This window comes from Microtus oregoni, unplaced genomic scaffold (assembly GCF_018167655.1).
Source record: "Microtus oregoni isolate MIOR12 unplaced genomic scaffold, Mior012 000079F_ref0000094, whole genome shotgun sequence".
Lineage (NCBI taxonomy): Eukaryota > Metazoa > Chordata > Mammalia > Rodentia > Cricetidae > Microtus > Microtus oregoni.
The window spans coordinates 2,156,315-2,182,651 of record NW_024544537.1 but is presented as its reverse complement, the minus strand read 5'-3'; the positions used below and the strand labels follow the sequence as shown (position 1 = coordinate 2,182,651).

The window sequence follows — 26,337 nt, the reverse complement described above, 5'->3', positions numbered from 1 at the left end:
GTGATATGGTCACATAAATTTTCCTTGCAGAATGTGACTTGCTTGATATGGCCTTTAGTTTAGTTTTCCTGTTGTTCTGACTTTAATGATAGAGAATTCTTAAATTTGAAAAACTCCCCATGGGAGACCTCGTACTTTCTGAGGAGTGGACAGGGGTTGGGCTGGGGAGAAGATGGGAGGAGTGGGATGACAGGAAGGAGAGGGAGCAGGGATTAATATATAAAATAAGATTGCTTTAATAAATAAGAAAAAATTGAAAAGCTCAACTCGCTATCTTCATAATTTAAAATGAAAAACGAAAGTAAAATTTCATCATACACACAGACACACACACACACACATGCACGCACATGCACAGTTTATGGCTAAGTAGCTTGTTTCTAGGGTAAACAAAACACATACCAATTCACAGCAGCCAATAAGATGTTGTGGCCATTAAAAATATTACGATCAATTGCCTTATACTTCATTATGTAATTAATGAGTTTTCCATGATTTTAAGACTAAAAGCAACCAAACCAACTATGACAGTTTATATCACTAGGTACTAAAATCTTAAAGAGACACTAGAGAGTTATTTATTTAAATGTACTCATAGTATTTTATGTTCATAAAATGGTATAATTTACTTCTTTATGTGTAACTTATTCTAAAAATATATATCATAAATTTCATAGTGATTTAGCATAGGACTACCTTAAATTAGTTCTTATGTAGAGATTGTATAATGTGTCTACATCATAAATGTAGGACTTAGATTGCAATTTAGAATTCAACCCTATAGACTAGTGGGTTTATACAACTACTCAGTACAGATATATTTTGTGGAATATCAATTTCTTATTTTAAACCAAAATTCCATTATGTACTTAAGAGTTGCATGCTGTTTTAGTAGGAATTGGTAGGTATGACAATTAAAACATCACAGTATTATACATCATATATGTGCAATATAAGGAAAGTATAAACATTATGTTTATGATGTATTTTTTATTCATTCAGTTCTCTACACATTCATCCATTTATTCATTGATCATTGCTTCATCCAATAATAACTACTTAGGCGAAGGTAAAGAACATATATAAGTGAATTACTTTTGAAAGGAATTGACAAGATAGAACTTTATGAGCATGCTGAAAATGTGAATATAAAGCAGAAATGAGGTACAAGCAACAAAAACAGCAAAAAGAAGTACAAAGACAATAGAGATTTGGCCGAATTTCGACAAGAAATTGTGTCTGTTTGTCTCATAATAAATTTCTCAAAACCTAGGTCAGTGCTGAGCACAAAATCAGTTTAGATTAGTTTGAGTCAATTGCCTACCAATTACATACCAAAGGCAAAGAAAAGCTGAACCTTGATCTTACTGCAAGGAGAAACAACAATTTTCAGTTAGACCCCAAAAACCACAATTGCATCCTAACAATGATAATACTAAGTTAAATCAGATATTTTTAATTGTCCTCCTACCTCTACTCCAAATAAAAATAATAGGGATAAAAAACGGATGCAATTTGAAGCTGGAGCTATGTATAACTCTTCAGGCAGGAAAGGAGTGTATGGCAGGGAACAGCCATTTACCTCGTGACTGAGGTGCAGAAAAGAAAAGACGGCTCTGGGGACACAGCTCAGTTGTCCAAGCATCACAAGAAAACTGGGTGTGATGGAGCCATCTTGCAATTCCAACACTTAGGAGGTTGAAGCAAAAGGCTCACAAGTTTAAGATCGTCCTCAGTTACATAGTAAGTTCAAGGTCACCCTACTCCATGTGATGCTTTGTCTCAAAACCAAGGCTGGTGGGTTATAAAAAATGGACACAAAGTTGAGAAGAATAAACAAAATATCAATAAACAAAAAATCAAGTAGCTTCTGGCAAATAAGTCAGAAGCCTAGGAAGTCAGAGATGAGGAATGGACTCCCACAACACAGGAGCATGCTTCCTTATATCCTTTCCTGTCTGGGGGAGAAATTTTCTGTGTCATTAAATTTCAAGTGTTGAACTACATACTCTCGTTTTAATGTCTCAAAATGATAGCAGGACTTCGTGTTAGCTTGGGGTAACCAGAAGATGACATTAAATTTTGCATGCAATGGAAAACTTAAGCAAAGATGCAGGGAAAAATAAAGGTAATAAATCATCTTTTCACATATATGCCATAAAAATTCTTATTAGTTCTCGTAAAATTTATGCATTTATAGATTTTTTAAAAATAAAATTGTAAAAGATATTTTGATCAGTATTCATGGGAAAACAATATAGTAAATTGTTAACAAATCCAATATGTTACAATCACTTGTCACTGAAAGAGAGAACATGAATACATTAGAATAATCTACATACTAATAAAATTATTTGTGAGCGGCATGAGTGTTTGAAAATTTGTGTAAACTGGGGACAGTAAGTCATGTAGCTGGAATTATGAAGGATTGTGGAAGAAACCTGATTGCTAAGTAAGATGGCAATGGGAGTAGAGCAAGCCTGCTGTATTGTGCAGCTCTGGTCATTGATTTTTATTATATTAAAGAATGTTTACACCTCTATCACATGAAAATACCAGGATTAAATATATAGCTCTGCATCCTTACTTATTTTTTTGGCATTTCCTTACTTAACACTGTATCCTTCGACAATAACAAGCTATTCAATTTATTTACTAAGAATATTTCAAATAATTATAGTTTTTAAACTCCCTAGCTTATGAATTTTAACAATATTTGATATACACAGGCAGCTGGCATTCCAGAAGATTATTTTTCAATACCGTGTGGACAGACAGATTTTCAAATATCTTTATAAGTGTATGTGATCAATGCATACTGCACAAAACACATCCTTTGCATCCTCATGGTAGATCTTTAAGGATGAGGGAAATGGGATGTAGAAAGGTTAAGCTAAATGACAGGTGGAAGTTACATTTAATATGGGATCTCTGTTTGACTGACTCTGGAATATGTATTCTTAACCTGTGTATTCATCATTTTGAACTGCACGTTTCCCTAAAGATTTCCATAGAGGTTTCTTTTTCAGTGTCTTGCTAATACATAAGTCACTTTTAAAGAGAGAGAGGGGGAAATGTAAAATCCATTTGGCAGAAAAAAAAAACTTGGCAATAAATATTGGCCCATAAATACATGCCAAGTAATTATCAGAAAGCCTGATTTTTTGTTACTTCACAAGTGTGATTTTAAGGTAATGGGATGAACCTTGCATTGTTAGCTGCATAATGTTTTACAGTGTGATATACTTTATGGTTTGGCTTTAAAAAGAAAAAAAAAGATTTGTAAAGCATCCTGGGATGGTCTGCCAATTAAAAGCCGGAGATTAGCTGAAGTTTTTCAGCAATTGAATTTTAAATACAGATGGTGCCAAATTGAGTGTTTCCATAGCAGCAGACGCTGCCTTAATAACTTTTAGATGGGAGGGGATACATAAAAGAGGAAACCATCTTTAAACAGATGTAAATTCCTACATCATGTCCTCAGATTAATTTAGAAACTAATTAACTGATGGTTATTATAAGTAGACTTGAATGTTACTATATTCTGAGAAAACATTTAGGGAATATCATAATTAAACTTTAGGAACCTTAGAAAAACATAGAATAATGTGATTTAAAAGCATTTCTTGATCTATAGGCAAATATGACTTGACATTGAATATCACTAAGTTACCATTGATCAAGATTTTCTGAACTCTAATATTTTATCCTTACTTGTTATAATTACTAATGAGTTGTTATTCTTTGTGGTTTATACCAGTTAAGATGTGATTATCTGGATATCATCAAAGATAAAATAACTCTTACAGATTTTGAATTCCTCCTATATTCTTCCCCCAGACTTACATTACTTCCTCTTGTTATTTAGTGATTTTCAAAAAGACAAAAAAAAACCTCACATTGTAAATCATTTCAGAAAGAATCTCATTGATAATGTTCATATCAGGCAGTAGTATTGCCATAGATCCAGTATCCAGTCCTCAAATTTGCACAACCAGCAAATAGATTTTACTAATTTACCTAAAAGTAATCACTCTCTGGGTTTGGCCCATCTACACAAATGAAAAGACAAAATACTACCATCAAAACCATTTCAAAGAAGAAATGGGAGTTTCAGATATGCTTGAGAAAGTTTTGGGTAAGAACAAAGCAAGTACTTTGTGAAATGGTACTTAGAAATTTGAAAAGTGGTGAGTAAACATTTAATTTATTGTTTCAGTTTTTCAGACTCTTGAAACATATGCATCTAGTTTAGGAATGCTATTAATGAAGGAATATTTGCAAATAATTACAAATGAAAGACTTAATTTTGTGTCTATCATCAGGAATGTACAAATTCGAACACAATTTAATGCAACTTTCATGAATATATTTACTTCTGTATCTTTCTTCTGAATCTTTCCCTACCACCCTGTTTGCTTCTACAGAAATTTCTTTTCTTCTAATTACTTTGGAATTATGGAGGAGGTGCTGGGTTAACCTCCTGTATTCTTAGCTCCATTGTGGTTATTAAATTGTGAACTTAAACTCTGAGAATCCATGGTAACTTGTAGATAATTTCCTCCAATCAAACAATTAGCAAGAGGTACCTGATGAGTCTAAGGTCATTTTGAAGCTGGTAGGTTTTTGGTTGGTTGTTTGGTTGGTGGGTTGGTTTAGTTTGGATAGGATGCCATTTTATTGTTGGTTAGTTTTCACAACTCAGAAGTTTTCCCTTGTAAGTTGGAGAGAAGTAGGACGGGTAGAAGAGGTACTCAGCAGCACGGTAGGCTGGAAAGCAATTAGGACACCACTGGCCTGAGCGGAGGTTTTCGGGGACCTATTGCATTAGCTCTTTCAGCATTTTTAATGTTCAAAGTGAACAGAATAATGAACAGCCTATTTAGGAGGCTTTGGACTGAGGGGAGAAATCCTTTCATTAGGTTCCAAATAACAGCTAGCTTATTAAGCAGCAAGATATTGAGATTTAATAGAGAGAAAAAATAAAAGGATGGACAAAAAATAAAGCATTGAGATTGAAAGGTCAGTGACACCCTTGCAACTGGCAGCAGCAGGTTCACTTCGGATGTGTTTTGTGAGAAGCAACTGAACTTTCTTAGCTCTGTCCATCTTTCTAATGCCTATAATGAAAAGGCATAACATTATGTGCATGAGCACCGATAGTTAAGGAAAACATTTTTCTTTCAACTGTGCTCAAATTAAAAGAATCCATAATCGAGTTCACAGGTAAAGGTGTGAGTTAGCATATACTTTCTATTTCTTTACATAATACCTATCTGTACCTTTCAGAGATAGTATAATGGTTTTTCAAACTGAGAAGAAATGGATCATTACTATCATTCTCATTAGAATCCGTTTGGTTCTACTAACAGAATGAGATGCTTGTCATAAGCAGGAATCTCCTATTGGCACTAATTACAAGTCATAAGTAAGTCCTTTCACTTGGTGCAAATCCATGTTCTGGCCTTGATGGCCAATGAACTCAATCACTTCTGAAAACTTTTTGTTTTACTGTGTCTTTTGTAAAAAAAAATAATTTTAATGGTAAAACTTTCCCCTCCTATAATTCCAAATTAACATTCTACTACCCTGGCTCCCTAATAATTTGCATAACGTTCCTGTTCCTTGTTCCATATTCTTTCAAGGGTTTGGTCCCATAGCCAATGTTTCTTCCATGGTCAGTTGGATTTTCCTTTTTAACTTCCACAAAGAACCCTCTAAGCATGTCTGTTAATTTCATGACATCTCATCTTTTTTGGTTCATGTTTTCACTTGTCATTGAAGTATTGATGACCATGCAAGATCCATAGCTGTCTTACTTGAGGGTCCAGGTCATGCTTTCTCATAAATGCAGGAAAAATAGAGAGCCTTTCTTGAATTTCTCATTTGACATTTTACATTTGATTCTTCTTTCTTCAAAAAATAGTCAATGTCATATGCCAAAATGTCTTCATCAATTGCTTTCTTGGGGACAACCATAACCTAATATTCAAGAGAAATGATGGGTTCATTCTGTTTCCAACAGAAACCTTTTCAACTTCTGAAAGAGACTGGATAAGTTTTCTTATTTCTCTACAAATGAATTAAAATGGATCTTTTAAAAGAGTCAGGCATGGAAGTTCCTAATACAGAGTCTATCAGCAAATATTTTGGCGATATTATATGCAGCTTGTTTTCTAGAAGGGGAACAGCGATATGTGCATTCCTTCCTTAAAAGCAACAGTCCCAGTCAATCAGCTACACCTTCTTCCCGAAAAGGGATTGTCTGCCTTGTTAAGCTAGGTTCATCTGGGAAGCAGGAACCTTGTACGAGGAACCGCAATCATACTGGTCTGTAGACAAGTCTGTCTGGCATTTTTGATGATTGAGAGCTGATGTGAGAGGGAACAGCTTTTTGTGGGCTGTGCCATTCCTGGGAACCAAGTTGTAATTAAAATCAAGGTGAGGTAACCATGGGTATCAAGACACTAAACAGTATTCTTCCATGATCTCTACTTCAGTTCCTACCTTGGCTTCTCTTTATGATAGACTGCCGCTGTCAGCTTTAATAAGCCCTTCTCTCCCCAGGTTGTTTTTGGTCATCACAGTTTTTGTTGCAGCAATAGAAAACAAACTAATGCATCAGGAGGTAAGGATGGCAAAGTTGGGACTTAGATCCTTTGAAGACATTGTACCGACCATACACCCAACAATGAATTCTAGACATTCTCCAGAGTTTGGCACTGCCGCAAGCTTTCCATCCTCTGAAATGTTGTGCATAAATTCTTTCTTTTTATCACTCAACACCAGGCTACGCCTGGATGTCTTTCCTGATACCTTCTTCTGAAATTCTCCCTTTCTTTTCTTGCCTCACTCCCCCTGTCTCCTCTCCAATTAGCAGTATCATGACTGATCTTTGAATTAAATACTATCACTTCCTGTCATTTCCATTGCCCTGAGAAAGAAGACCCACATCTTTACTATCACCCAAAAGACCCCAGGAAACTAAGAAAATCAACTTTTAGATTTTTATTCTCATCAGTGATGGATTTAAGTAGACTTTATATTGAAGGCAGAGTATAAGAAAGGGATTCCAATACAAATAAGTATGGAAATAAATCATTTATTTAAAAATATTTACTTAAGGAATAAGTAAAGGCTATTATAGAAACTTATTACTTATTTGTTGATATTTACACATTCTAAATACACATATGTCATTAATGCAAATTTGTGATGAATTAATAGATTTTATTGAACAAAGACATAAATACACACAACATTTAAATATAAAGACAAATAATTGTCAGATGTTCCGATTGCTTTTCTTGTCTAAGAACATAGAAAAATGTATTCTCTTGTTTGATACCAAGTTCCATCAGTGTTTTGTGCATTTTTTGCTTAGATTAATACACAACTGCTTTCTGTTTTCAAGAGAATTATTTGCTTGCTGCAATTGCAGAATTATGTTATTCCACATCTCATTCTAAGGAAAACAGCTAGAGTGAGTTCTTTATATTTGCTCTCGGTTTGAAATTCAAAAAGCACTTTTCCTATAGATTATGTCTTGCTACATTTATCATGTTCACTATGGGAATTCTGCTTTGGAAGTATTTTCTTTGAAATTTAAGGCAATTAGACCTCATTTTGTATATTTCTTAGCCATATGTTTCACCATGGTGCCTCTCTCAAGGGTCTTTCTTTTCAGAATGTACAGCTATGATTTACCCAAGTTAACTGTACAATCCATAAAACATATTTTTGTTTTGTTCTCTATAAATTCAAATGCTTTATTTAGAAGTCGCAATGCTACTTTGCAAGCTGTATTAAAATTCAAAAGTTATTTGCACTGTTGAAATTATACTCTTTTGGTTACTGTTATCACTATTTGACATCATTAGAACTGACATAGAATTATGCTTGTACCCCCTACATTTCACACAGTATACTTACTGTCAAAGTTCACGAATTGCTAAAGTTTCAATAAACAAAATATTTTAAAAAACTGAAAATGGAGCCTACAAATATCAGTTCCAGACTTTGATATGTTTTATGTTTTAACCTTCCATTTAATGCTTTACACCAAAATATATTTTATAATGGATGATAACTGTCTTTGCCTTAAATAACAGAATTATTCGTATATATGCACTAAATGAACCACAGTTGATTGAACTTTACATTAAACCCAGTATTTTGTTTCTGTAGAGGAGAATCTGAAGAACTGGACTAGACTTCCATTACTTTATGTCCCCTTAATAAAGAAGACCCGTTTTACAAATTAATTGAATGTATATTTTATTTTCATGGCACTGATTGCATATATGTAACTTTTTAAGTATTATATATGTCTTTGAGGACTTTTTTTGCTTTTATACTAACAGCTTCTTGGTGATTTACACATGGTATCTGTCCTTTTTACACATTTTAAAACTCTCTATCTGCCATTCTTATGATTTCTCCAAAGTACATGAATGTATTGCCCATCATCTTTTAATATGTAAAAAAGACATTAAACTATTGAACAACTATTAAACCAAAATAGTTGCTTAAACAACTATTAAAGAGGATAATCAGTGTGTTCATGGGTAAGGCAAGCAAACAAAAAGAAAATGCCTGAGAAACTCAAGTGGTAGAGCAGTATTGACCTTGGCTTTAGTCATAGGGAATGGTCAGGAAGACTAATGACTAAGGGTAGTAATGTTGGAGCAGACTGTGTCATCTGAAAAAGTGGGCAAATTTCTGAATAAACAGAAAACAGGCATGGGTGAAGTGTGTAGGTCACATAAAAATGCTAAAATATCCTATGTGTCTAAGTCACTTAGGATGGGCTTTACATCATGCTTCAGAAGCTAAGAAACTACAAGATGTAAATAAAGTCTACTTTTTCAAAGGTCGTGTAAGCCAATGTGCCACTGTAATTATACCTAAAATGCTCGGGGCATAAAATGAATCGGATTTTAGACATGATGGCATGCAGAATTTAATTTTTATTTTCAAAAGGCTTTTTGACCAAAGCAATGAAGATAGACAAAAAGTACAAAAGGCTAGTATTAGTTTAATAATTTGCATTTTGGCTACATAGTAGAATCGCTATAGGGAGCTTTTAAAAATGCAGTTGCCTTGATTCCACCCCAACACAATTAATTCAGAACCTTTGAGACTAGGTCCCAGACACTGGTATTTTTTTAAAGTACCCCAGGTAATTCAAATGTGTACAGAAGCTTATGGTCTAACAATTAGAGAAAGCAACAGGGGGCTTTTAATTAAAGCAGCACAAGAAAACAGGAGTCAGATGACAGAGAGGTTAGGAGAGCAATTAGAGGTTGAAATGTTGTATGAGTTGGCATATTCTTGGTTAAAAGGCAGGAGGTAAGTGGAATCTTGAGGATGGTTTATACATTTTCCCTTAAATGACTAGATAGAGGAACAGATGTGTCAGTAGTTAGACAAAGGAAGGGGGAAGATAGACAGTATGTAGATTTTAGAAGTGGTGACACTTTCAAAGAGACTTGATAGGCATTTGGCTCTAGGTACCTCATGGGATTGTTTAATAAAGAGTTTTGAGTGATCTCACCATAGATGACACAATATATGTAAATGAATTCACCAGGGAGAATACATAAATGAAGGGGAAATTAAAGAGAGACCCCTAATGAATAGCAATATTCCAGAGGTGGACAGAACAATCTGAGAAGTGACCAAAGTGTTAGAACAAAATTAAGGGGCAGCTCTGTTCTCAATAAAGAAGACTTAAGAAGCTTTTGTCAGTAATGATGCATAATAAAGGGCACTTTGTGAAAATAAACACACACTCTTCAGGCTCCAATGCTAGGGCAGCTGGAAGGTTGCTACTATCATCTGCAAAAGTAATTTCAGTGCCAAAAAATCAATTTGCATTGGGTTGAAAATATCACCTGAGATATGACTATGTAAATTTTGGGTGGAGACTAGTGCTTCTCAAACTTCAGCATGAATATTAAATCACCCAAGGACTCTTGCTTAAAATGGCAATCCTGATTTAGAAATTCGATGGGAAAGCCTGAGATTGCATAATGACATCAAACATACAAGTATAAAAAATGCTGCTGTGATCCAAACCATCTTTTAAGCAGCACTGTTTTGTGAAAGAGAAAGACAGGATTTACCAGGTGGACGAAGGGATAAAGAAAAACAATAGGGGATGTTGATTTCATTTTCTTTTACACAATAGACGTAAATGTGTTCTAGGCTGAGACTAAAGATAGAGAAGGGCTTGAAATTGAATAACTTCCATCAAGAAGTAGGACAGATGAGATCATAGAGGGGGTAGATGGGAGGGGAGGGGAGAGGATGGGAGGATATGGGGAAAAACTTTGGTCAGTATGTAAAATAAATGAAAAGTGTTAATTAAATGTAAAAAAGAAAAGAGAGTATAAGAATGGATGCATCCAGGTGTGAGACAGAGAGGCATGCCAATCTGAAGACAAAGAGCAGAGGAAGAACACATATATATGATTTTATATTGTAGGGATAGTTTGTGGTCAGTGAATTTGATTTCCTTTATTTTTGTTGCTTTACTTGAATGAGGAATCTATGAAGTGTTCACATAACAACAATAGTGTGTCCACATCACTTTTATGTTATCATTGGTCTTTGTTTATTCATTAAAAAAGTTTGGGAGTAGGGTGTAGAAATAAAATTATACATGTGCTAGGCAAGAAAAACTATATTCCAATGACTGCATAAACTTTGGACAAATTTACAATGATGGATAGCTGTTGTTATATACATTGCATGTGTTTGGCACGTTAATAAATCTGTGGTGCTGGAACTGTAATGGGACTCTTTAACTCGGCTCTAATGAACTCTCTCTATACTTTTTTTTATGCTGTTAGCATTTTATTTGCTGTAGTTGACACCTAATTAGGCAATCGCTGGGTTGTGGGACAGATGGATTATATAACAAGACACTGTTTATAACAAAACTCGATAGTTTCCTTTCTATGACTTGCATGTGGCCTAGGATAGTAAAGTGCAATATTTTAGTTATTCTATTTATCAGCTTGCTGCCTCTGCAATCAATTCTGGAGACAAGCATCTTAGAAAGTGAAAAGCTGTCTTTTGGCAGCGCACGCCCACGAGTGGGTAGGCTTCTTTGTGTCTAGTGGACCGCACCATGGCAGCAAGCACATGGAAGCAAAACCACTCATCGACTCATGGTTACAAAGAAAAAGACAGCGGAAAAAGGATCTGCAAACCCTTTTGCAGGGCTGATCTTCAATTATCCAAAGTTTAGGCCATGCCTGTTAAAGACTCCCAGACCCTCCTAACAATGTCAAGCTAGGGAGGAAGTAATTAACATTTCCAAGTATTTATAAATCATTTGTTTCCTCAAATTCAGGCTTTTCATGTAAACTAAAAGTCTCCCCGTTGTTTTTTTTTTTTATTGAGAAAAGGAAAAAAAAAGTTTCCGCCTCCTCCCAGCCTCCCATTTCCCTCCCCTTCCTCCCACCCTTCTTCCCCTCCCCCCAGTCCTCTCCCCCTCCCTCTCCAGTCCAAAGAGCAGTCAGGGTTCCCTGCCCTGTGGAAAGTCTAAGGTCCTCCCCGCTCCGTCCATGTCTAGGAAAGTGAAGTCTCCCCGTTTTTAAAATCATTTTTTATAATGAGAATTTTCAGATGACTGATAAGCCAAATAGGACAATAAACCTTCATTAGAAGATTTACTCATCGCCTTCGATAGGACTGTTTACCAAACTTTTAAAATTACTACACATTCTTTTCTAACCTGTTGATTGGAAAATGAAGAGACCAGCCTGTAGTCCATGTCTAACTCCATGCCATGAATGCAAGGTATAATTACAAACAAAACACTTTGCCATTTTATTTTTATAAATCCTGTTGAAAATCCTTTAAACTTCCACTTTCTGAAGGTGGTATTTTTTTTTTCAGCACTGGAAAGAAGTGTTGGCACGTTCTACAGCTGGTTAAGTAGTATGCTGTTTTGCTGTGGAGGAACGTTTTACTTCGCAACCTAATACTTTGAAATGTTTCAAAAGGAAAAGAAAACTGAAAGCATTGCAGTGAATATTCAGGAACCCATCATTTAGAATCCAGAGCCTGTTTTTATCACTTTTCTCTTTGTCTACCCACATCCCTGCCATTTTCTGATACGCTGCAAAATAATTCTGTGATAGAAATTCATTTTACCTTAAATGCAGCATATATTTCTTTATCTAGAACTCATTATTCAATGACATTTCTATTGTCTATGCCAGCTTTTGTTTAGCATACATCTAAGTATGATGAGGTTTGATGAATAAAACATACCATGTGGTGTATGCGTCTGTCAAGATACACAGAGAAAAAATAATCAATCCAGAAAAGGACAACAGTTTTTAAGGTTGGCTCGGGCTTATTTTATCTGACTTTCAGCATGACTGAGGATATGACCAGAGGATTACCAATGTGAAATATAAATAATGACTATCTAGGGAGATGGATAATATGGCTCTTGACGTGCTGTTTGCACACTAAATTCTTCACAAGCCTCCAAGAGACATGCATGTCCCAGCTTGTTACAGCTGGAAAGAGCATCGGGGCATCACCAATCTGCTCGCTCTTTGTTTCATCACTCACATTTAAGAAGCCTGGAGAAATATTACATAAGTAGATAATTGCCCATCTTCAGCCCTATAATTGAGAGCAAGTTAAGGACAAGATACTGATAATAAATTGTAACCATTATTTCTTTCAACTCTGTAGACTACTGATTTTTTTGCTATTACTTCTATGTTGCAATATACTTAGTATACAAGTAACAGTAAATTAGTGCTCGATTCAGCAGCACGTATCCTAAAATTGGAATGATACAGAGAAGATTAGCATGGCCCCTGCGCAAGGATGACAGGCAAATTATTGAAGCGTTCCACATAAAGAAAAATGATAACAGTAAATTAATGATCACTTCCACGTTCCAAACAAATGTTAAATGTTTGGTTGATATTCTGAACATTTTTAATTCAAGCATTTATTATGTTTCTATCTTCTGTGGATTTAAATGCACAGTTATCGCTGCCATGCTGATTTTTGGAGACAAACGGGAGAAAAAGATATTCTACTTGATAATAGGCTAGGACTTCATCATGCCCCACTGATTTCCTTCTCTTTAGTTTCAAACATGTTATAGCATGGTCGTGTTACACTTGATTTTGACTGCAACCGCATCCCTCCTCTCTTCGTCCTAAAAAGAATGAAGCCACTTTCACACCGGCTCTGCGGTTATTGCCTCTTCCTCTCCTTCACAAATGTGTGTGGAGACTTAATTTTGTATAGCTTACATATTGATAAATCTTCCACAGAATCACATTGAATTCCTTCTTGGAAGCCAGAGGGATATACAAGAAACATCATCTGTAATTTTGGTTGATATCAGTTTTACTTTGCTTTGGTTGCTGTTAAGTTTCAGAAGATCAAACATTACTCTTGGTATAGCTGTATCTATCTTAGTACAAGGGTACAGTAGTAAGGATTTCTTTGTTTTATTACCTCAGGCGACAGTCTGGGAGTACCCAGGTTTTCCTCATCACAAAAAGATAGTTCGGAGTTCATTGTTTTGATTGTAGCTGGGATGATTTTTATTTCTAGCTCCTCACAGTGGAGCATTATCTGTTCTCTTTCCTTGCTCAAGTGAACTCCAATTTCCCTACAGTGTAAGTGTTGCAGCTTGGCATTTTTCTACTTGGAATACTTGGACACTCTGTGGGATCATTAAGATCCACAGTCTGTACTCCTAGCAGATCATGGATGTATACTAAAGACTAAATCTTTTGTTTAGTCTTCCCCGTGTAGAAAAGTGGCATCGCCTTGCTTAACAAGGTCCTTTATGCTTATGTCTATTGCTGAGTTTGGCCGTCACAATAACTTTGTGCCTAGTTGGCTGTTAATTGCTTTCCTTCTGTAGTTAAGAAAGCTAAAGTATGCCTAGGAAATTAATTTTTCCAATTACAATTTGCTATTTTGTTACAAAACCAGAGCTGTAGTCCAGGACACACCAAAAATCAAGGAGGTTACTTTCCAAAATTCCATAGCACTAAGTCCTAATTCTCAAGTCTATGACATCAGTGCTGAAAATGCTATTCTTTGTTCAATAGCAGTGGATGTTCAAAATAGCAATCATTTCTTTTTAAAAAGAAAATAACAGCCCTCCCTGGGAAAGATGTAGGAATTTATTTTAGTCAAGAAAGTATATTGATAATCAAACATAGCTCTTTTAAAAACTTGAACTGAAGAATTGGTTCGTACTCAATCAACTGAACTGTTACATTTTCTGCAATATTGTGATCCTTAACATGATTACTGGGTTTCCAATTTGACACTTCTAGAGACCTGTAAATCAGCACACATGCTGTGTCCCAGTCTGTCATCTTATGTCATAGCTTTGGTTATTTACTTTCCTTCATTAGCCAGCATCTCTTTACTGTGTAAATCAGTTGAGAAGCTTTCTGCAATGGACCTCTACGAGAAAAAAAAAAGTGGATATCTGGGTTGATTTTCAATTACAAACATGCACAGATTGCCTGGGTTTATGTGCATATATTTTATTATTATTTCACTCTCGCATGTCAGTGGAAGCTGGTGTAAATGTAAATCTAACAGTATGGGCTCTAGTGACCAAGTGCATTGCCATAATACATCTTTGATCAATCAATCTCGTGGGGAAAGGGTTGCAAGTGTAATAAAATTCTGTAATTTGAAGTGCGGCCCATTATGGACAATTACTATGTCTGCATGCTGTCCAACTCCCACTCTGAACCATTTCCAGGATAACAGCTTCACTTCGATGAGCTTGAGATTTAATGCCATATTTCCTTTTTAAAAAAATTTTTGTTATTTATTTATCTATTTACATCCTATTTCAGTTTCACCTCCCCTCTCTCCTCCCAGTCCCTCCCCCACCTCCATTTCTATTCTGAAAAAGTCAGACCTCCCATGGATATAAGCAAGACAGAGTATATCAAGTTACAGTAAGGTTAAGCACCTCCCCTCATATTAATACTGAGAAAGAAAACCCAGTGTGAGAAATAAGGTCCCAAAAGTCAGGAGGCAAGTCAGAAACAGCCTCCACTCCCACTGTTAGGAGTCCCACAAGAAGACCAAGTTACACAATTGTAACATATATACGGAGGACCTATATCACTAACCTAGATCACTAACCCAGGTTCCCTGGTCATTGGTTCACTCTCTGTGAGGCACTATGAGAGCAGTTCAACTGATTCTGTGGGTTTTTTTTTTCTTGTTATATTCTTGACCCCTATAGCTCCTACAATCCTTCCTTCCTTTCTTCAGCAGGATTACCTGACTATGGCCTAATGGTTGGCTGTGGGTCTCTGCATGTTTCCATTAGTAACTGGATGAAGCTTCACTGGCGACAACTGGGCTAGGCGCCAATCTATGAGCATAGCAGAATATCATTAGGCACAATTCCCTTGACACTTTTTCTCCAGTTGTGTTCGACTCTATAATAGGTCTCTGGACCATCCAGTCTCTGAGTCCTCGTGCTCCAGGCACTGTCGGGGGAGTGCTCACTCTTATGTCATGGGTCTCAGGCTGGGACAGTAGTTGACTGGCCACTCACACCATCTCTCTGCCACCCTTACCCCAGCACATCCCATAGGCAGGAAAGACTAAAGGTTATGTGGGTGGGTTGGTATCTCCATCCCTCCACTGGAAGTCTTGCCTGGTCACAGGAGAGAGCCCTTTCTGTCTATGTATTCCTTATTGCTTGGGATCTTAGCTGAGGTCTTCATTGTAGATACCTGGGAGTTTCCCATTTATCAGGTTTCTACCTCACCCCAAGTGTTCCTCCCTTTCCAGTGGTCTCTTTCAGTATTGCCCCCTCTAAAACATGGTGGACAATAGCTTTCAAATAAAGGTTAACCATGCTATAATCTATAGACCAAGAGAGGGTAGGTAAGGAGGATGCAATGGGGAGTGCTTTGATCTCCTTGGGAAAGGGAAACAAAAGCAATTTCATGGGTGGACTGGGGGGTGGGTAGAGATGGGAACATGAGGGATCACATTTGATGCCTTCTTTCTTTCATCTCTTGAAAAGATGAAATATTTGTAATGCTTCTAAAATTTTCTGCATACGGTTGTGCAAGGTCTTCCCTGGCGATTACTGCAGTGCCCAGCTTTTTTACCCAATAGGTGAACAACTGATTACTCTTCATGTTCTAGTTTCTTATGGAGAATTTACTCTAGTTCACTGTATGGTAAGTATTTTTTAAACATCCTCCTTTTGTAGTACTGAGGACCAGGCTAAGAGCTCCTGTGTGATAGGCAAGCTTTTGTGCCACTGAACATTATCTGCAGACATCTAATTCCCTAAACAGTGGTGTAAGCTCAGCAACCCAATCTATATTGTACCACTTTTGGAAACACACACACACACACACACACACACACACACACACATATATATATATATATATATATATATATATATATATATATAAAGTTAAATAATATGTTCATTTCAATGTATAATGAAAACTTTATTTAGCATAAACATCTGAATTGGCAAACTGTCACAAACTAAGTACACCTGTGTAAATGCCACACAAATCTAGAAAGAGGATATTATCAGAAACTTGTCAGAGCCCTTCATATGTATTCTAGTAACTACCAATCCAACAAGAGCAACCACTAGCCTGAGTCCCATAATCTTCTATTCTTTCCTGACTTTTCATCTTACATTTAATAAAACAGCATTTCAGTATCTACTCAATTGTAACTAACTTTTGTATGCCTCAATAATTATATTTTTGCAATCTTTCCATGTTATTGCAAATAGTTCCAACTCTCTCACTCCTCCATATATACTACATCATCATAGAAAGATAGGTAATGGATAGAACATAGATAGATAGATAGATAGATAGATAGATAGATAGATAGATAGATAGATAGATAGAAATACAAATTTCTATTTATTGGTTTAAGAGGAGTGAAAAGTATGAGTCTCTTGGTAAATATAAATAAGTTTGCATTTCTGTTGACTATGTATCTGGTAACAATTACAAGTCAAATAATATTTTGAATATATTTGACAAACTGACTAGTTTTCTAAAGTCTTATGAGTCCTTTTGTAAAAGCAACGCTCACTCTTTAATTCCTGCTCTGCAAAATGAATTCTCATATGCTTACTGTTTCTTCTGTCTTTCTTATATTCATAGATTGCATTTAGTTAGTAATAATAATACACTATTTGTGCTGATTAGCTTCTAGACTTTAATGTGATTCTAAACTTTAAAATACATCTAAAACAGCATTAATTTATATAAAAATATTTTTATATTACTTTGTCAATTATTCGATTTAAAACAGGCAAAAGGTATAGCAAATGAGTCTTTGTAACCTGAAATTAATTTGAAAATATTGGAGAAAATAATTTATCAATAACTTTAACACCACAGGAAAGTTCACCATACATTTTAGTCTACGGAATTTATATCATATCTTGACATTCTACTAGCAAGCCTGATTTTGAGTGAGTTTTGCACAAAAAATTACGGTTAATATAAATTAAATTAGTGTAACAAAACCATAGAAATGATTTTTTAAAGCGTAGCCGTACAAATTAACTAAGAACCAAAGAAACCAATCTCACAGAACATTTATTTCATGAGATAGCAATTATGAGTATGAACGAAGACAATAAAATAGGAGTTAAAGCCATTATTGGAAAGATGTAAAGCTGAGACATAATAAAAGGACAATGATAATTTTTCAATAAGATTGACTCTACCATGTAAGTTCTCGGATTTGAACCCTGATCATCAGGCTTGGAAGGATGTGCCTTTACCCACTAAACTGTCGTGCAACCAGCTTAATTTCTTTAATGACTATAGTAGTAACAATTTGGGCTGTGTTTCTCAAGAAACAAACTTTGGAATGATAGTTTGAGGAAAATGTGTTCATTTGTAAGGTACCTGTAGGGGAGTGGAATCGAGCTTGGGAAAGGAAAGAAACTGTAAGAGTCGATTATTATGGAGGCTATTGTTGTTTGCCATGGTTGTTCAACATTACTGTGGGAACTCAGAGGCTAGGGAACAAGCTTCTCATAATTTTCACTCCCAAGCAACAAGGCAGGGATCAAGGAGTGATGTTCTTCCAACCCTTATCTGACAGTGCCTTAATACTGTTATTATTCCTTAATTGTCCCTGCAAGTCTGGTCACGCTAAGAGAAATCCTTCGTGCTTTGTAGTACAGCACGGTAAGTGCTTGCTAATGTGTACTTACGAGAAGTACCAAGGGTATAGAGATTGGTTACTTCCAGTATCTATTACAAACCCTATTCTTGCTGGAGAGGTATCCATAGACTGGGAGAGAAAAAGTTAAAACATGAATCATAATAGTATTTGATACATGTCTATGGCTGCAAAAAGGAAGATCAGTAGAACTCTTTGTCTATAATAGTGGTATTTGAATGTGCAGTTAGTTAGCAAAGATACACTTAGCAGGAAAACAGTGTATCTCTTAAATCATAGATACAAAGTGCTGCTCACAAGAAAGTCCTCTGGCATAATCAGGTCCTTGTATACCTACATTAGAATGTCAATTTTATTGACAGGTTCATCATAAAAATAATTAGAATAGGAAAACACAAAGATACTGTTCCAAAAATTTCTTGCTACATATAAGAATTATGAAATTATATCATCCTAATAATATTCCATCACTTATGGGTGAGGTTTCATTCTATGGGCATTGGAAGATGTGGAAAATCTGTTTCATAGTTACATGAGCATAAAGTATATTTGTCCAAATTCCCTTATTAAATGCATATATATATATATATATATATATGCTCAATGTCTTCTCTTGATCTCATTTGAGCATGAAGGCCAGTTGGCAACCTCTAGAGTCATAATTCAGGCATTTTTCACCATTTTTGAGACAAGGTCTCTCTTTAAATTGAAATGTCACCAAGAAGTATAGGCTAGCTACCCAGCGAGCTCTAGAAAATTTTCTGTCTCTGTTTTCCATCTTGCCTCTGACTTTGGGACATCCAAACTAAGATTCTTATACTCACAAGTCAAATGCATAAGTAATAGGGCAAAGCCATAGAGAACATTTCTAAGACATAATTCTTTTTGGTATTAGAAACTAAGAATAAAATTATATTTCTACCCATGGCAGCAATATTCTAATTTACTTTCACGATGATAATTTAATAGAAGATCAAATTTGCCATCTGAGCAAAGAAATTTTATTAATTATCATACCCATAGCATCATAAATATTGTAATGAGAAATGCAAATATGAAATGAAGTTTTTATGATAAGTTTAAACTGTCTTCTCTAGAGACGTATTTACTACTGTTTATTTTTCCTCTTACGCCAGTTGAAAGAATTCAGAATCAGTGGGATGAGGTACAAGAGCACCTTCAGAACCGGAGACAACAGTTGGATGAAATGTTAAAGGATTCAACACAGTGGCTAGAAACGAAGGAAGAAGCTGAACAGGTCATAGGACAGGCTAGAGCCAAGCTTGACTCATGGAAAGAGGGTCCTCACACGATGGATGAAATCCAAAAGAAGATCACAGAGACCAAGGTCAGTGCCGAACATTACTTTAAAAATAAAATCCTTGTTAAATAAAATCATGCCTTAGATTAAAAGCTAATGGCTTTAATGGAAAAAAAACATACTTAAACAAAAATGAATAGTGAAATTGACTTGCCTGGTTGTTTCTTTGCTTGCTTTTTGAGACAGTCTCAAATTGAAAAAGTTCCTTCAAGATGGGGTTACCGGTGAGCGCCACCACACCTACCTGCTCCAAATTTTGAGACATAATGCAGGTTAGAGGAAAGCTGATAGCCTTTTGCAACTTTCAAGTTGATTTTCATCTTATAGTATACATGTGGTTTGTTAGTTTATGTTTTGTTTTACTGAAACAGGCTCTTAAATAGCCTGTTCCCGAACCTCCTGCCTGCGCTACCTGAGTGCATAAATTACAGGCATGTGCCTTGCTACCATGCCAAATTTCTGCTGGGGATTGAAATAAAGACTTCCTGAAAGCTAGGCAAGCACACTGTTGTTCTATTTCCCTACCCATGACCTGGGTTTTACACTGTACTATTTCTTAAGAGCACTTCAAAGATGATATGCATACTATACTTCTGCAGTAGTGTGAATTTAAATTAATGTCTGCCATCAATTCCTTCCTGGAAAATAGATCTATCCCACCTCCCATTTCTTACCTTACAGAGAGCTTTAATTGGAGAAAGGAATGAGTGGGTATCAGAGAAGGTATAAAGGGAACATATAGATATTCTCAATTTCTTTTCCCATTCTCTGATGTTAGCACAGCATAGTCTATGCCTCATGTTCTTCCTTCTCTCTTTCCTTTTCTCTCTCTTAAAATAATAGAAATATGTTTCCACTTGATAGTTCAGTCCCTTCTAGGCTAAAAGAAAGGGGCAAAACGATTAATTTTATCAAGTACCATGCATGATGTTTATATACATATGATGCTTTCAGTGTTGCATGTATAGGCCATCTGAAACATTAAATGCTAAACAGTAGATACTATTAAGATATTTTTAATCAGTGAGATAATGCAATTGGAAGGTTATATGATTGAGTACTAAACCCAAAACTCTCTATATTTTTGGTTTTACATCTGGCAGAAATTGCTTTCCGGTAAACAAGGATTTGAATCAGACATGAATTATATCATTTAAGAAGAAAAGCCATAGAATGTTCTTCCATACTGTTTTTCTTTCATTTCTAAAGTATTTCATTCCCAAAACGGTCTGTTTATATTATGTTAAGTTGCATTTAGAAATAAATCCTAAAATATCAACAGCGTAATACAATAAAATTGATAACAATTGGTTTGTTTGTGATAGTAGCTAATAAATCCTTTTTACAAGTTTTTTCTAAATAGTCACTTGGGGATAAACATTTCCAGTTGTATTAAACCATCATGTTAACATAGTTGCTCTAAGGCCACTGGAAACATGTTTGTTCAGTGAATGAAGGTTTATAGCCAGGCCTAGGATTTCTTTCTTTCTTTCTTTCTTTCTTTCTTTCTTTCTTTCTGTCTGTCTGTCTGTCTGTCTGTCTGTCTGTCTGTCTTTCTTTCTTTCTTTCTCTATTTATTCATTTATTTATTTATTTATTTATTTATTTATTTTTATTGAAAAAATTTCTGCTTCCTCCCCGCCTCCCATTTCCCTCCCCTTCCTCTCACTCCTCTCCCCCTCCCTCCCACCTCTCCCCCCTCCCCTCACTCCTCTCCCCCTCCCCCTACTCCATTCCCCCTTCCTCTCCAGTCCGAAGAGCAGTCCGGATTCCCTGCCCTGTGGGAAGTCCAAGGTCCTCCCCCCTCCATCCAGGTCCAGGAAGGTGACCATCCAAACAGGCTAGGCTCCCACAAAGCCAGTTTATGTAGTAGGATCAAAACCCCGTGCCATTGTCCTTGGCTTCTCATCAGCCCTCATTGTCCGCCCGCCGTGTTCAGAGAGTCTGGTTTGATCACATGCCCCATCAGTCCCAGTCCAGCTGGCCTTGGTGAGCTCCCAATAGATCAGCCCCTCTGTCACAGTGGGTGGGTGCACCCCTCGAGGTCCTGACTTCCTTGCTCATGTTCTCCCTCCTTCTGCTCCTCATTTGGACCTTGGGAGCTCAGTCCGGTGCTCCAATGTGGGTCTCTGTTTCTATCTCCATTCATCGCCAGATGAAGGTTCTATGGTGATATGCAAGATATTCATCAGTATGGCTATAGGATAGGGCCAGTTCAGGTTCCCTATCCTCAGCTGCCCAACGAACTAACTGGGGGCATCTCCCTGGACACCTACAAGCCCCTCTAGAGTCAATTTCTACCATGTTTCATTGACCAGAGCTTTCTTCCCAGTTAATTTCAAGAAGACTAAATGGGATTAATAAATTTTAGCCAATCTTTATCATACCCACTTTGTTAAAGGATCTAAGCTGCTGTGAAGATAAGATCTTCACATATACCAAGAATAATATGAGGCCATATAGGGTTTTAAGACTCATCATTACCTCTATTATTAGTAATTTCCTGACACAGATGCATAAATAATTTCTAATAATTATTTTCTTAATTTCTGCTCTGACTATTTGACATGCAGTTCACATGGTTAATCTTGAACGCTCTGTTCTTTTAAATTATTCATTCATACATTACATTCTGACGTCAGTTTTCCCTCCTTCATCTCCTCCCAATTCCTTCCTCCCCGATCTACTACATTTTGTTTCAGAAAAGGCCAGACCTCCCAAAGAAATCATCAAAATATGACATATCATGTTGCAATAGGGCTAAATACATCCCCTCATATTAAGGTTGGATGAGGTGACCCAGTAGGAAAAAAAGGGTCTCAAATGCAGACAAAAGAGTCAAAGACACCCCAAAGCTTCCACTTTTAGGTGTCCCACAGGAACACCAAACTACACAGTCCTAACATATGTACAGAGGACCTAGGTCAGACACAATCAGGATCACTGATTTTTTTCCCCAGTTAATTTCAGGAAGACTAAATGGGATTAATGAACTTTTAGCCAGTCTTCATTATACCCACTTTGTTAAAGAATCTAAGCTGCTGCCGGGCCGTGGTGGCGCACGCCTTTAATCCCAGCACTCGGGAGGCAGAGGCAGGCGGATCTCTGTGAGTTCGAGACCAACCTGGTCTACAAGAGCTAGTTCCAGGACAGGCTCCAAAACCACAGAGAAACCCTGTCTCGAAAAACCAAAAAAAAAAAAAAAAAAAAAAAAAAAAAAAAAAAAAAAGAATCTAAGCTGCTGTGAAGATAAAATCTTTGCCTATACCCAGAATATATATGTATGTATATATATATATATGTGTGTGTGTGTGTGTGTAGGATATATATATATATATATATATATATATATATATATATATATACTCAGTCTCTTATTTTCTATGTCCCCTGGTTAGTTGATTCTGTGGATCATTTTTTTTGTGGTGTCCTCAACCACTCTGGTTCCTACAATCCTTGCTGAGTTCTGCCTGCTCTGCTTAATGTTAGGCTGTGGGTCTCTGCATCTGTTCCCACCAGTTGCTAGGCTCTGGTATAGTCTCCTTGAAGTTAGCATACTATGAATTTCACAGATCATATACAAAAAGTGTTAACATACAAAATTATCAAGAAGAGGGTTTGAGATAGATGTAGAAAAAGGGAAATGAGAGGTAAGTAGTGCTATATGGGAATAAAGAAGGGTCTAAAGATTGACAAGTAAAATATAATCTTACCATGAGAGAACCTTAAGTGAGTTTCAAGAATGATTAGGGTGCAGTAAGTAGCTCTTAGAAATGTACATAGCTCTATATAAGAGACTAAAAGAAAAAATATGGAATACAACAAAACAATCTATCTAAACAGGTGTTTAAAAACATCTAAAGCAACAAATTATTTTATTATAATTACTATCTCTGTTGATGTTTTAAAAATGGTTTTGAATAGACTTAAGTATTTTATTAAAAATGACTTGAACATTGTCTATAAAACCATAGGTATTTTTGTCTGTGTTTGGAAACTTAATGATAGGCATGGCTGTCACAGTAAATGTTAAGATCATAAGGCAGATAATAAAGATGGCCAAATCTTTAAAGTTACCACCCACTTCTTCTTGTGGATAGTATACATGAATACTGAAACAAACCTATTTTGTTTATTTTATTTAGTTTGTTGAAACAAACACTCAACAAAACTAAAGCTGAGTGTTTCTTGTATGTTAAAGGCAATGCTAGTCATTTGACAAGCATCATTTTATTTGGTTCTCGCAGGTTACTTATGAAAGTACTCTTTTTTAATTGTATTCGGAAAACTGAAGGCTGATGAGATTCAGTAGCTTCATTTGATAGGAATAGAGATGTGGGATGGGAATTTATAGCGATTATTCTTATAAATGATCTCACAGATTTTCTCTTTTACCCTCTATCTATGAGGATAAAACACATGGATAAGTAAAACATTATAAGGCTCTGAAAGAGACAAGAGTAATTATAAACTGAGAAATAAGATTACATTTTAAAAGGGCCAATTGGCTGAAAAAAATTAATGAGTAATTTATTTATTAAAGTAATGAAATAGTATGCTATGGGAACCTTTTTACAATATTCTCTTTGAAAAACTGAAGATAATTTCAAACTAAATTCCTTTTAGATAAAACTACTGTTTATTTTTAATTCTTTGCAAGGCTGGGGAACAAATAATGGAGATATCTGCTTTTCATGACTAGTGAGTAATGTTGGCAGGCTTATCACTTACAATTTCCATTTTAAAAGAATGTCTGGAAATACAGATGAGAACATACTGGATAATCTGACCTGCACCCCCCTCCTTATAAGTTATTGCTACATTTGTGTGCCTAAGATTGCCAGGAGAACCTACTGTCCTTGTAAGGCCCTCTTCAGAGTTGGGGAGGTGTGGTTATAGCTGACATCCTCCCTTGATCCCGCGTACCTGACAATGACCCAATCTACTCTTACTAAACAGCGGTGAATGACTTCAAAGGCTAGCACAACTCTATGATCATTTTGATGCTTTAAACCAATCACCATACTTGAATTCTACTATCTGGATTCCTAGCAATTTAGATATATTATTGATTCGAAATGTTTAATTCTCTCAGACCTCTTCTAGCTATTATCTACACATACTTTATTTTTTCTAATAATATCTATATTTTTTTAATTCTGAATTTTCAGTTTAACGTCGTTGCACGATTTTTATCCCTCTGTAATTTCTAGTCATTATCGTTTTTAATTCTTCATTCGATTTCACTAAATTTCATCTTTATCTGTATCTCTCTGGTTAGATATTTTGAAACTCTCCACCTCTTGCTTAGAAAAATAAATGGGAAGTAATTATAGAAATAATACCACATTCACATAGTAGAAATCATTTATGAGACGGGGTTTGGGAAAGCCCACCTTAAAAACCCGGCACATGCCTTTAACCTCAGTGCTAGGGATGTGAGTTTGAGGCCAGCCTGGTTTACAGAGCCAGTTTTAGGACAGCATGACTGTCATATAGAGAAACCTTGTCCAGGAAAACAAACAATAAACAAAATCAACAAACAAAAAACATGGAAAACATGTCCGAATAGAAGGAGACAGCAGTAGGAGAACACTGGTTGAGTAAAACAAAAAACAAAACAAAACAAAGACTGCAGATGGTCTATTCGATGATTAGTAATTAGCAGGTCTTGAAAAATTATCCATATCTATTTTCACATTATCTCCCTGCTGCATAATGAATTAATTTTCTGAAACAAAGACATGCATTTAGAAAGCAGATTATTTTATTAATCACATCTCTTCATTTGATCTTCTTAAAGTTGGTTAAATAAATGCTCTTTTTTAAAGAGAGACAGATGTTACAGGGGAAAAAAGCATACAAGATTTCTGTTACAAAATCCCTGACAATAAGCCATAACGGAATCTTATCACTGATGCTAGCATTTAGAACTTTCAAAAGAAACAAGTATGCATTGGTACCTGAAATGGCCAGCACTGATCATCCTAGGATTTATTTCATTTGCTACAACCTCAGTTGAGCTCACAGTCTGTTCACCAAGCTAACATTGGTCCAAACGTGGCAGTAAGTTCCTTGGAAAAAAAATTATTTCTTCATCACATTGAACTTTCTTTTCTGGTGGCAAGAGAGATTTGGCCAGGCTCATAGTTTTCATTTATTTTTCTCCTTTCAGCCTTTGAAAGAGAAATTCCTTTTTTGTCTGCTCTGTGATTGCTTTTGTGTCAAATTCAGCATAAAAGCCTCTCAAACGTGACGGCATTAGCTGTTTTGTGCTTCGCTGAGCTAAGAGTACATGAATTCAATAGAGAAGTGAAATCTTGTTTGAGCCTAGCTGATTTGGCTATTTAATATTTGAAACTACTTCAAGTGGGAAATCTAATAATTTTAAAATTATTAAAAAACATTTCCAGGGCTGAAAAAACCTATGTTTTAAATGTGTCCTTTACTGGATCATAAATACATTATAATTGTAATTAATTTTCAAAATTAATCCTCTTCTCTAAAGTAGCTACACTGGCTAGTTGAGAATCATAAATTATTTTAGTGGGAAAAAAAGAAATCCAGGGTTTTATTGTATAAAAATAAAAGGTACAATTTTATTATATATGGAAGTGGTAAACTTACATACCAGACAGTGTCCTGTCTAGATATAAATATGTATAATGCTAGAAACTGAATTATTTTATATATGTCAAGCAGATCCATTTTGTTATATATGTATAAATGTGTATATTAGAGTTGTACAAAGTTATTTCTGCAAATCTAATAATTACAAACATTGT

General features: G+C 35.7%; 1 protein-coding gene and 1 non-coding gene across 3 annotated transcripts in view; both read left to right on the top strand.

Annotated features, from left to right (window-relative positions):
* Dmd (dystrophin) overlaps nt 1-26,337 on the top strand; it is a 1,759,261-nt gene that overhangs the window by 1,169,116 nt on the left and 563,808 nt on the right. For both annotated transcript variants that reach the window (XM_041642825.1, XM_041642826.1), the window contains one exon: nt 19,368-19,579. In XM_041642825.1, the coding sequence (XP_041498759.1) occupies nt 19,368-19,579 (212 nt within the window). The remainder of the gene's footprint in view (nt 1-19,367; nt 19,580-26,337) is intronic.
* Nucleotides 12,790-12,896, top strand: LOC121441627. Its single transcript, XR_005973473.1, has one exon. It is a non-coding gene; the product is annotated as a U6 spliceosomal RNA (small nuclear RNA).